We start from the raw sequence: 12,077 nt of genomic DNA, 5'->3' as shown, positions 1-12,077 counted from the left end.
TTTGTGTTGGGAACATTAAAAATCCTTTTTTGTAGCTATTTGAAAATATACAATATTCCAGAGACATTTCAAATAAAAAAGAAAATACACAATAATTTTTTTTTTTTTGAGACAGAGGCTTGCTCTGTTGCCTAGGCTAGAGTACAGTGTGCAATCATGGCTCAATGCATCCTCAACTTCCCAGGCTCATGCAATCCTCCTGCCTTAGCCTCCCTAGTACCTGGAACCACATGTGCCACCATCACACCCAGCTAATTTTTAAAAATTACGATTTGTAAAGACAAGGGTCTCCGTATGTTGCGTAGGCTGGTCTCAAACTCCTGGCCTCAAGTGATCCTCTTGCCTTGGCCTGCCAAAGTGCTGGGATTACAGCCATGAGACATGGTGCCTGGCCATAAATTACTGTTAACTGTATTCCCCCTACAGTGTTATAGAACACTAAAACTTATTCCTCTTATCTAGCTATAATTTTTGTTCAGATGCTAAAGGGAAACAAATGATGTGTGTACAATTTGTGGTAATAGCCTAGTTGGAAGTGCAAGAAATTTTATTCTAACACTACATTTAATCCTGAATTTTCCTCTTCATGTGCATGCAGGACTATTCCCTGATATAACCAGACCCTTTAAAAAATTGTTTGATGTCAAGCATGGAGTGGTAAGTCCAACATTTCTCAGTGATTACTTAACTGTAGAGAGCTTAAATGATTGTATACTGCATATTATTTATTTAAAAAGGGGGTTAAAATTTTAAAAAATAATACTCACCATTTATTCCTGATTGCTTATTTTGTGTGTGGCTTTCTATTAGGTGATAGGAATACAACAATAACCATGGTTACAAATTGTGAAAGACTGATGATACTGTGTTTTTATCATCATCACCAACTTTTCCTCTTTCCCATGCAGAAGAAAAATGATATGTAATATACTGGTAGTTAAAAATAACTTTTCTCTAATTGTAAACATTCAAATAATACAGAATAATAAAGTAAAGATTATCTGAAATCCTTTCCCTTCCCCCAGGGACAATCACCATTTTCATTTCAGTGAACATCTTTATAAATATCTCTCTATACTTATGTATACCTAAGGATACATGCACACACACAGTATATTGATGAGATCATACTGAACACTGTCCTCTGTAACCTGCTTTTATTACTCAGTATTTTCGTGGATATCCTTCAGTGTTAATTAACATAATTATTTATTATCATTTTTAATGGATACATAATGTTTAATTGACTGACTCCATTACAATTTAAAAATATGCCATGGGTTGGGCACAGTGGCTCATGCCTGTAATCCCAACACTTAGGGAGGCTGAGACGGGCAGATCACCTGAAGTCAGGAGTTCAAGACCAGCCTGACCAACATAGTGAAACCCCATCTCTACTAAAAAAAAAAAAAAAAAAAAAAAAAAAAAAATTAGCTGGGAATAGTGATGTGTGCCTGTAATCCCAGCTACTTGAAAGGCTGAATCCAGCAGGTGGAGGTTGCAGTGAGCTGAGATCATGCCACTGCACTCCAGCCTGGGTGACAAGAGCAAAACTCCATCTCAAAGGAAAAAAAAAAAAAAAAAATATATATATATATATATATATATATATGCATGCCATATCAGGAGGCATTTAGGGTTTTCTAATTTATAACTATTGTAACCAATGCTGTGATCAACAAAATTTGAATACACGTTTTGCAGCTGTGAAACCATCTTTTCAGGATACGTTCCCATAAGAAGAATTCTTGGGTCAAAAGTACACTTATTTTACATATGGCAAAATTGCCTTCCCAAAAATTGGCCTCATGCCCCAGTAGTGTGTGAGAGTGCCCATTTTCCTATATCCTCTCTAACACTTGCTTTAAAATATAATCTTGATGTTTTCCAACTTGATAGATGAAGATAGTTCAATTTTCTTTTAATTTTATTTATTTGATTATTAGTGAGGTCAAGCATCTTCTACGTTTATTTATCATTCATAATTCTTTCATGAATTGTAGTTGATTCTCATTATTTGTGGTTATATTTTGTAAAATCACCATGAATACTGAATTAGGTAATACTGAACCATTGTTCCTAAAGGAAATATAAGGTTAGGTTCCTGGGAGCCTACAGTCATGACATTTTTGCCAACTGATCAATATGTAATTTTGTTTTTATATATGTTTCTGTTTAAAGACACTTAATTTAATTCATGTTGTTATTTTATTAACATTGAACTCATGGCTAACAGCACTATAACTAATGCCAGAATGGAGCTTAATTAGTTGACAAATTTTAACAAGTAGGTAAATTTGCAAATATAAATTCATGAATAATTATATTTGAATGATAATGATAGTGTATTTCCTTTGTCCATTTTCCTACTAGGGTGTTTAGCTTTTCCTTATTGATTTGTATAAAGTATTTTCATATTAGGATTATACTCTTTTGTCTAAATTTTACTGTTATTGTTATCACAGTAGTGGCTTTTTTTGTTTGTTTGTTTTTGAAACAGGGTCTTGCTATGTTGCCTTGGCTGGCCTTGAACTCCTGGGCTTAAGAATCCCCTGCCTCAGCCTCCCGAGTGGCTGAAACTACTGTACTCATGGTGGTGGCTTTTGACAACAGTATCAGTGCTTTCTGAATGTAGGGGTGGGGAGGAACAATGTTGGGAAAATGAATTTTATTAGATTTCGATTATTATGAAAGTGGTTGGTATTTATATCTACCTCTCCTTTTCTAGGCACATCAAATTTGGGGTTTTGTTGATTTTTTCCCGACACCACCAAATTATGGAAAATCTTGTCTCATCCTAGACTACCATTTTATATCAATTTTCTGCCTTTATTTTAATCATGGTCTTCATGTGATATTTTCATACCTTTTGCATTTCTGCTTCCTTCCTCCCGGCACCCACATTGTTGCGTCATTTCATCTCTCCTAACAATGCAAAAGGTAGGATGCAGAAATAACAGGAGGGAGAAATACAAGAGGCATTTGCCCCTCATGCTTGTGGTAGAGATAGGGGCTGTGTATGTGAAGGTTTGGATCTAGTGATTTAAAACGAGGTTTGGGAATGTCAGGAAATTTCACTTATGGTAGACTCTGTTTATCACAAACATTCACACATTGGCTGTCTCTTCACCCTAGGTGTGAGACCTAAAAAGCCAGCACAAGAAGCCCTGATGAACTACGGTCAGCGAGGGATATGTGTCCTAAAGCATGTAAGAATCTTTTCACTTGCTGTGCAACAGATCTCTGGGGGAGAGTCAGGAAGTGGGGTTCCGCGTGTCTCCACATGGCAGCAGGGAGGTGGCCTGTGTATGTTTAGAGCTGGTATAAACGTATTCCCTAAGTTACAATCAGGCTAAAAGTGGAGCAATTCTGATAAGAAAAAGTCTTCCTTAAAGCATCATGAACAGTTTCTTGGGTAGATCTCTCTATAGCTTTTTTGGAACAAGCCCCTAAGAGGCTTACAGCACTTGGGATTTCTATTGTACTTCTGAATTTTCATCAGTGAGTTGCTGGGTTCTGCCTGTTGTGAAAGAGGGAGTGAGTTCTCAGATCGCCCTGCCCTGCCACGTATCCATCCTGTGTGTCCGGTGGCTGGAGAGTCCCTCTCCATATGCCTGTCCTGCCACCCAGCATTTATGGTCCCTGCTTCCCCAATACGGCCCTCCAGACCAGGGAGTCTCTCCTTCCTGATTAGACTTTCTCAAAACCCAGGGCTTATAAACAGATTGTTAAAATGGGGTTCTTTTTATGTCTTAAAGTTCTGGCAGAGACTTTCAGAAAATAAGTCGAAAGAGGCCAGTTGCTATGGCTCACGCCTGTAATCCCAGCACTTTGGGAGGCCCAGGCGGGCAGATCACCTGAAGTCAGGAATTCAAGACCAGCCTGGCCAACATGGCAAAACTCTGTTTCTACTAAAAAGACAAAAATTAGCCGGGCGCGGTGGCTCACGCCTATAATCCCAGCACTTTGGGAGGCCGAGGCGGGTGGATCACGAGGTCAAGAGATCGAGACCATCCTGGTCAACATGGTGAAACCCTGTCTCTACTAAAAATACAAAAAAAATTAGCTGGGCATGGTGGCGCGTGCCTGTAATCCCAGCTACTCAGGAGGTTGAGGCAGGAGAATTGCCTGAACCCAGGAGGCGGAGATTGCGGTGAGCCGAGATCGCGCCATTGCACTCCAGCCTGGGTAACAAGAGCGAAACTCTGTCTCAAAAAAAAAAATAAATAAATAAGACAAAAATTAGCCGGTGTGGTGTTGGGTGCCTATAATCCCAGCTACTCAGGAGGCTGAGGCAGGAGAATTGCTTGAACCCTGGAGGCAGAGATTGCAGTGAGCCAAGATCATGCCATTGCACTCTAGCCTGGTTAACAAAAGCAAAACTCTGTCTCAAAAAAAAAAAAAAAAAAAGAGAGAGAATAAGTTGAAAGAAAGAATAGAAACTGGTTTCTACATAGAAGGTACAACTATTTTTGCTATTCTATTTATTAAGATTTCTCTTTAACTTAAAAAAACTCAAACTCATCCTAAGTAGTTATGTTTATTATACCATGGGTTTGATATGCTCATTATGTGTGTTAGAAAAAAAACCCTGACCATTAAAATAAAAAATGCTATACAAGTACTACCTAACAGTATCACAAAAGCCACCAATTATACATACATTTCACTTTGGAAATGCTGGTCTTTGGGCCTTAACTAGCAAATCTGATACATTTCACTAATGAGAGAGGGTTGGATGACCCATGCTGATTCCTAGGCAACTAGTCTATTTTAGTGGTGGTCTTTCAGAAATGGTGCAGTTTTTCTTGACTTTTCTACTTAGGACCTGATAACTTTCCCAGGGAGCATTTCAAGCATGGGAAGCCAGTGATGTGGCAGACCAAGGAGGGAGTTGTTTGGGGGCATTTGTAGCTGTGTGGTCCCCTTAAAGTTATATTGTGTGATCAACCAGGGACATCCCTTCACTGTAGGGTTGATGCCTGCTTCTAGGAAGGGTAGATGATTTCCTGAAAGTACATTTACTGAAAGCTGTCCTCTTGGGAGTGGCTTTGGGGAATCATTATCTATTGTTAAATAAATAAATCCCTCTTGCCTACATAGAGTTTTACTGATGCCAAGCAATTCCTTTGCCAATCAGTGTCTGCAGCTGTTCTGGGGAACAGTTGCTTCTCTCTGTAAGGTACTTCCCCAGCCCTCGCCCCTAGAAAGGGAATTCTCTCTGCTCACAGTAGCAGCTTTTAAGTCAACCATTCCCAACAAATAAATGACATTACATATTGCTCTTGCTTTTGTGGTGCAATAACAGGCTAAAATTACATGCACGTGCACACACACACACCACACAATTAATATGGGGCGCATATTTGGAAAACCTTGGACCTAGAGTTCAGATCAAAAAATAAATCATGACTTTTTATTTATGAGACAAGGCAAATCTTAATATTTTTAAATAGGTGATATATTTTGGAGGAGAACAAGCTCTGAGATACATAAATGCCTAATTTCCTTCATCAAAGCAACAAGTAGAAATTGAACGAAATTTTCAACCATTGTTAACACTATTCTTAGTTTAGAAAGTATTTGCTTGCTGTGTAGTGCCTTTGGTAACCATTCCCTAAATGTTTATATTCCTGTGTCCTATCTTGAAGAAGTTCCTGATGGAAACTGGAAAGCAGAGCATTCACCTCCAGGATTGTGGGGACTAAAGGAATGGTAGGGAAACCTGGAAAGAATCTTACCAGAGAAGCAGTGGGGGCCGGTTAGGGACTGCAAGAGTTCCTGCCCTTTTTCTCTCCTGCTTTAGTCATCTGGCCTTCCTGACAGAGACACAATATATTAAACAGGAAGGTTAAGAGAGATGGACCAAAATGCAGGATCAATCCCATCTCCTGTTCATGAATGATGTCTGGTTTGGAAGAGACCATTTAATTCTCAATTGGGTGGAAAAGTGACCTTTGCAGATGAGTGAGTGCTGACAACCAGGCCATTTTTCTCCAGCTTCATAGACGGTGGGATTCAGAAAGCAAGGTTGGCTCATCTGAGGATTCAGAAACTGATCCATACTCCGATTATGGCTCGGGAGGACCCTCATTACCATTTAACTGAGTTGGAAAACGAAGCCACAGTGCTGGAGGCCTGTAGTTTGTTTAATAAACAACTTTGAGGTATGAATCCCCCCAAATCCTCCCCCCTCCCCCCTTCGCCCCCGGGAACATCTGGATCCTGGCAGGTTGGCTTTCTGGGACATTTCCATGGGCTTCATTTCTCGTTTTTTTTCCTTTTTAATTGGTGGAGAGACAAAAGTTGTTATAATCTTTATTAAATCTTCCTTTTAAAATAAATACTTGGAACCACATTTCGCTGCAAGAACCACAGAAATGGTGCTGCGACCCCGACCGTCGTGGGCTCGGGCGTCACAGAGCCGGTCCCTTGTATCTAGGAGCCCCGGGGAAGGGCGCAGGGGCGTGAGAAAGGCTCTTTGTATTCAGAGCGGTCACCCGGCAGAGCCGGAGCCTTCCACCGCCAGGTTTTCCTCCGCGCAAAGCGCCGCCGGGAAGCGAATTGGCTCAGACCTTCGGGCGGGAGGGGGCGGCCTGAGCCGCGGCGGGCGCGCGAGCTCAGTGGCGGGGATCGCGGCCCTCCCGCCCCGGCTCCCCTGGTGGCTGCCCGCGCCCCCGAAGCCCCGCCCACGGCCCACCCACCCACCGCCTGCCCCTCCCCCGGGCCCGCCCCTTCCCGCCCCGCCCGCCCCGCCCGAGCGGCCGCCTCATCCTGCCTCCACGGTCCGCCTCCTCTCCCGCACGATCCTCTGGCTCTCTCCACGGTCCTCCTTCCCCCACCAGCATCCACGAGCCGCCTCCGCCGCCTACGACCCTCCTCCTCCCTTGGCGACCCTCTTTCTGCTGATTCTCCCCCCACCGCCCGCCTCGCCGCCCCCAGCGGAGCGCACCGGAGGGAGGGACCGGGGGGCTGCCGGGCTGCGCGGTGACCTGGGCGCGGGAAGGAGCCCGCTGCAGTCCAGGCCCGCGAAGGGCCCCGGCAGCCGCCGACTTCCGAGGAAAGGCAGGACGGTGTTTGGTTTGCTAAAGTAGCCGCCTCCTACCCCCTCTTCCTCCCCAGTCCCCGCTCTCTGCTCCCCATGCCCCCTAGTTACCAAGACAGTCCTTCTCTTAGGATTTCTATTGAATAGAAAATACAATTAAAAGTCGCAGCACCACCCCTGCATCCCGCCCCCTAAACTGCTAGTGATTATTTCTGTCCCTTAGCCCTAGATTGGGTTAAATACATTCCCCGGGAGCCATCTGGTTTGATTCCCGGCAACCTTCATATGGTTTCCATTAAGCTCGCCAAAAGCATGCATTGAAAAGGCAGCCCTGTAGCCACTCAGGAACCTCCGGAGTTTTGCTCTGGTCAGCCCCGGTAGACGTCTCAGGCAGAGGAGGAGAAAGGCCTCTGTTTAGGTTCCGAGTCTAGTACAGCGTGATCCTGGTTTTAATCTCAAATTTCTTTGCTTTTCCTAGTCCAAGAAAATACAGTTCTCCAAGGTAATGGTTATCATTCATTTATTACTTGTTTTTTTACTATATGCAAGGGCTAGCTGGTTAGAATTCTGTTTTAATTCTAAAAATGAAGGCTAACAGCTTTACAGATGGGTTGCAAAAGTAACCTGGCCACAGAGGTTAAATTTGACCATTAGCATTGGTATGGTGGGGTTTACGCCTTCTCTCCTGTCTGTACCGCATTCCTTAACCCCCAAAACGCAAAGAATAAATGTTAGCTTGTGGAAACATATTCCCTCACACGTGGGTTGGGGCTTGTGGTCCAAGAAAAAGGGAACCGGCAGTTCATAGACTCGGAGTGTTATAACTAGAACGTTCCTTAGGGTTCATCCAATATGTATGGCAATTAATTGAGAACATGCAGAAAGTGGAGAGGCTACAGGAAGGTCACCTACAGTACTGCGGCCTAATATGGGGATGGGAGGGTGGGGAAGAACCCTGGGCATCAAGTGCTTTATCATATACAGTAAGGAAGATTGTGTCAAACCAATTCATTAGTGGCACATCCTGGCTCTCCCCAGCCCCTCAGCTGCAGTCCCATCCCTGTCCTGCTCTGTGCCTCCCTGTTTGGGGAGTTAGAGCTCTTTGCTTTTCTTCCTATTTCCCCACTCCAGCCCTGACCGTGTGATTTTTATTTGGGTTTTTAAAATGAAACCAGGTGCTGCATAAAACAAAAGCAAAGTAATAACAAGGAAAGACTATCCAGCGCCTGAGGAATGTGCTGAGTTTTATGACTCAGGCTGTCCTGGCAAAGAGCTTGGACTGACAGCAAGAGGTGGGTGGCACGGAGCACAGACCATACATGGCAGCCCTGGCCTCCCCAGATAGGCATGGTCAAGGCAGCCTGTGACTCATTTCACAAAACCAGAGACTCTTGTTCTTTGTGGAACAAGACTTCCCCGAGGCTAGAGCAGGATGATCATCAGCTTTTCTCCTAGAGCCAGTTCAGTCTGATAAAGCAGGGGCCACCCCGGAGTTTGGAGGGGAAGAGAGCCCAGGCACAAGGCCATCCCTAGGAAAGAAACAGGCTTGGTGGACTTGGGCAAGGCCTTTGATGCAGTCAGGAGATGAATAACAGGGAAGCTGCAACGTGACATGAAAATTAGCATGTATTGTAATGGAGACAATGGCTTGAGAGTTCCAGGTGGCGGGACTGCCACAGTGCCTTGGAGAAGGGGACTGTTGGTGTGCTTCTAAGCCCAGAGGAGGTGTTTGCTCCTCCTGAGTGCATGGAGCACAGGAAAAGCTTGTCAGATGCCATGGGGTTTCCGAGGTGCCATTCCTCTTGCAATCAGGAAGAGTAACTAAGGGCAAAATGAGTAGACTTTGCATAAACACCCAGAGAGCCACCCAGGCACACATCCTCACATTCTGAGAATTCTTTTCAAATGAGCATAGTAATGGGGTGAGGTGTACATTTTTTCTGTTACTAAGAGACAGCCTGAGAGAGTGAGAATGCAAAGGAGAATGTCTCTCCTAGCAGAGGTGGTGGGAGGGGCTGGAATTTGGGTGACAAGGATCTGTTTGTGCCCCCTTTATTACACAGGCCTGGGTGGAATGGGACTGATAGGGCTCCTTCTGATTTCTGCGACCCCAGAGAAGGCTGTCACGTTTTGAATGAGAATGAACTTTGACTGGCATAAATAAGATCTCCGTGCAGCAGCCCCATGGAACAGGGGCTTGTTTTTCCTTTTCTTATTTCTCTTTTTCTTTTCCTTTCCATGGAATACCCATTGAAAAGCTATGGTGACTATTCCATAATTGCAGGCAAAGCTCTGCTTAACTTTTCCCTCAAAGTCTACTTACCTGGAAAAATAAAGTCTTTTGAGAACGATGACTTCATAAATATTTATAGTGGGAACAGGCGTCACTCTGGTTCTGCGAGAGAATGGGCTCATTCAGTTTTATTTATGATGTGACACCTGGGTGAGTGACAGCCGTCATCTGGGTCTGCCCTACACTCTGTTCCACTGAAGCATGTTTATGGAGTGATTATGGCTGCAAATATTTGCTATATTTAGGTCCTCTCCTCCCCTAACTCCCTCTTAGCCTTCTTAAGTCCCCAAACCAGCAAAAAAGTCAAGCTATGATCTAGGAAGGTTTGAACCCTAATGACAAGGCACGAGGGCTTGAACGTGTGCTATAGAAGGACTTGACGAATTGGGAGGCAATTAGAGTGGGAATGCTGTTATTATGGCATTCAGAAGGTTTTGCTGTTCCTTGTCTAGCAGGTGAGGGCTCTCAGCTGGGCATGAGGGGTTTTGACAGGTAACGAGCACAGCCCTGAGTGATGAATGCAGAGGGATGCTTATGAAACTCTTCCCTTCCCAGGGAGCTTTCTCTGGACAGGATCTCACAGGCCCTGAAATCGTCACCATGTACCCCAGGGCTCTGGGGGCAGGATCTTGTGGGGACTCTGTGACCTCAGCTGGGTCAAGGTCTGTGGTGTAACCCGAGGCCTCCTCTCAGCCACACCTGGTCTGGGGCTGGGCACAGCAGCTGCTCTCCATCAGCTGTGGAGGAGGGAGGATGTTCTCCGGCTTCCTGGCTTTCAATTGCACATGCCCTGACCTAGGCATTTCAGGCTGGACCTAGACATTCCTCAGGACTCAGTATTTGCTTGCGATCAGCTTGGCAATCTATTGTTTATCCTGAGAAGGGCCAGGTCTTGGCACAGTGGCCTGAAGTGTTGCCAGTGTTTTATTTTTAGAGAGAGGAAAATGTCTGCCTTTCAGCAGCTGCTCTTTTTCTGGCACACATCAGTGATGGTGTAAAAAAGTTCAAGTGAGAGATTCCAAGCCCTAAACTCATGGCCTATGACACAGACAATAGCACCGTAAGCCTCTCAACAGGCACCTTTGGGGAACCTAAGATGTGTCATTAGAAGGCCTCCTGGGCAGAGTAGTAGCCTCCTTGCTACACCCTGGAGGCAAGAGTCTTGTCTAGTCCAGAAACCTCAGAGCCTGAACATCTTGTGAGTCCCTTTTGAAAGCATCAGCTGATCTGAACTATTATAGCTCTTACCTCTATTCATCTCCTTATCTGCCAGTCCGTAATCTAGTTCAACTTGGTAGGCAGAGTAAAAAAAAAAAAAAGAATCTGTTAAATTTCACGTTCATCAACCCTTCTTAAAGCCAGTGACGTCATCATAATGATTGCAAAAGCCAGCCAGTGTCCATGGCAAGAAATATCTTACTAGACTCAGGAATCACATTTCCAAGTTTTATTGCAATTAATATTTGTCCTAACATAGTGCCCTTTTGAAACATATTTTTGTAGGTCTTGTGATTCTGGCTACTGACAATTTGTTGGAAAGCATTTTGTAAACTGTAGTGACATATTATGCAAAGGTAAAATGGAATGGAAACAAAGAGAAAGAATTATCATTACCTTCTTTTCTTCCCAGTTTTTGAAAAAAGATTTCTTTCTAACTGCACAAATAAAACATGAATACATTCTCCTTTACTGCTTATAGCCCATGATCACCTTTTGGATTCATTTTTCTTCCTGCTGGAGCACATCCATGGTAGATTTTCTTTTGCTTTTCCTCCCTTGTCCATCAGAGTGGGTAATACATTTGTCTAAGGGCTTGTATATGTGAGAAATTATTTTGTTCTCTCTGTCTGAGTGTTAGCTTGGCTTGTTATAGAACTCTAAGATCAAGTTGACTTTTCCTGGGCATTTCTAAGTTATTCCATTATTTTCTTGAGACTGCTTTGGTTGATGAGCAGTCTCCTTTTGATCTGACTCTCACTCCTTTGAGGTAATCCTCTGTGTCCTCTTGTACCTTTTAGGATTGTCTTTTTCATCTTGATGCTCCAGAGTTTCGTTTTGATATCGCTATGTATGAATTTATTTTTAAAGTTTATCCTGATTGGTAACGATAGGCTCTTTCAATCTGAGTGTTCAGGTTCTAAGATACGAGGTGGAAACCAGAAAGGTTAAATTCATCTATGTAGCAAAGTGCTGAGGAAGAGAGGAAAGGAATTGCGTGGCCTGAGCATTGGAGGAATTTTAAGGGGTGATAGAGACAGCAAGAGAGTAAGGCTTGGAGAGATTCTTTGTTAGTTGGTTCCTGCTGGAGCACATCTTTGGTAGAGAAAAATGTGTAAAGAAGCTTTTTAAGCTCTTTGGATGCATATTAAAAATATACTCCCAGCAGGGCTCAGTGGCTCACATCTGTAATCTCAGCACTTTGGGAGGCTGAGGTGAGTGGATCACCTGAGGTCAGGAGTTCGAGACCAGCCTGACCAATGTGGTGAGACCCCATCTCTACTAAAAATACAACAATTAGCCAGGTATGGTGGTGGGGCCTAGAATCCCAGCTATTCGAGAGGCTGAGGCAGGAGAATTGTTTGAACCTGGGAGGCAGAGGTTGCGGTGAGCCAAGATCACACCACTGCACTCTAGCCGGGGTGACAGAGTGAGACTCTGTCTCAAAAAAAAAAAAAATATATATATATATATATGTGTATATATATGTGTGTGTGTGTATATATATGCATATATATGTGT

The 12,077-nt window shown here is 43.8% G+C and overlaps 1 protein-coding gene across 1 annotated transcript in view; it reads left to right on the top strand.

The window, feature by feature from the left end:
• The window catches only part of CUNH4orf51 (chromosome unknown C4orf51 homolog), a 65,183-nt gene that overhangs the window by 41,463 nt on the left and 11,643 nt on the right, over positions 1–12,077 (top strand). The window contains exons 3-6 of the mRNA XM_012454028.2: positions 599–657; positions 2,729–2,789; positions 3,136–3,209; positions 6,001–6,167. Of these exons, the coding sequence (XP_012309451.2) occupies positions 599–657; positions 2,729–2,789; positions 3,136–3,209; positions 6,001–6,108 (302 nt within the window). The 3' untranslated portion in view covers positions 6,109–6,167. The remainder of the gene's footprint in view (positions 1–598; positions 658–2,728; positions 2,790–3,135; positions 3,210–6,000; positions 6,168–12,077) is intronic.

This window comes from Aotus nancymaae, unplaced genomic scaffold (genome assembly GCF_030222135.1).
Source record: "Aotus nancymaae isolate 86718 unplaced genomic scaffold, 86718_ANA_hifiasm-v0.15.2.pri h1tg000033l, whole genome shotgun sequence".
NCBI classification, from domain to species: Eukaryota; Metazoa; Chordata; class Mammalia; order Primates; family Aotidae; genus Aotus; species Aotus nancymaae.
The sequence above is the reverse complement of the archived record's forward strand: the minus strand, read 5'-3'. Positions and strand labels throughout refer to the sequence as shown.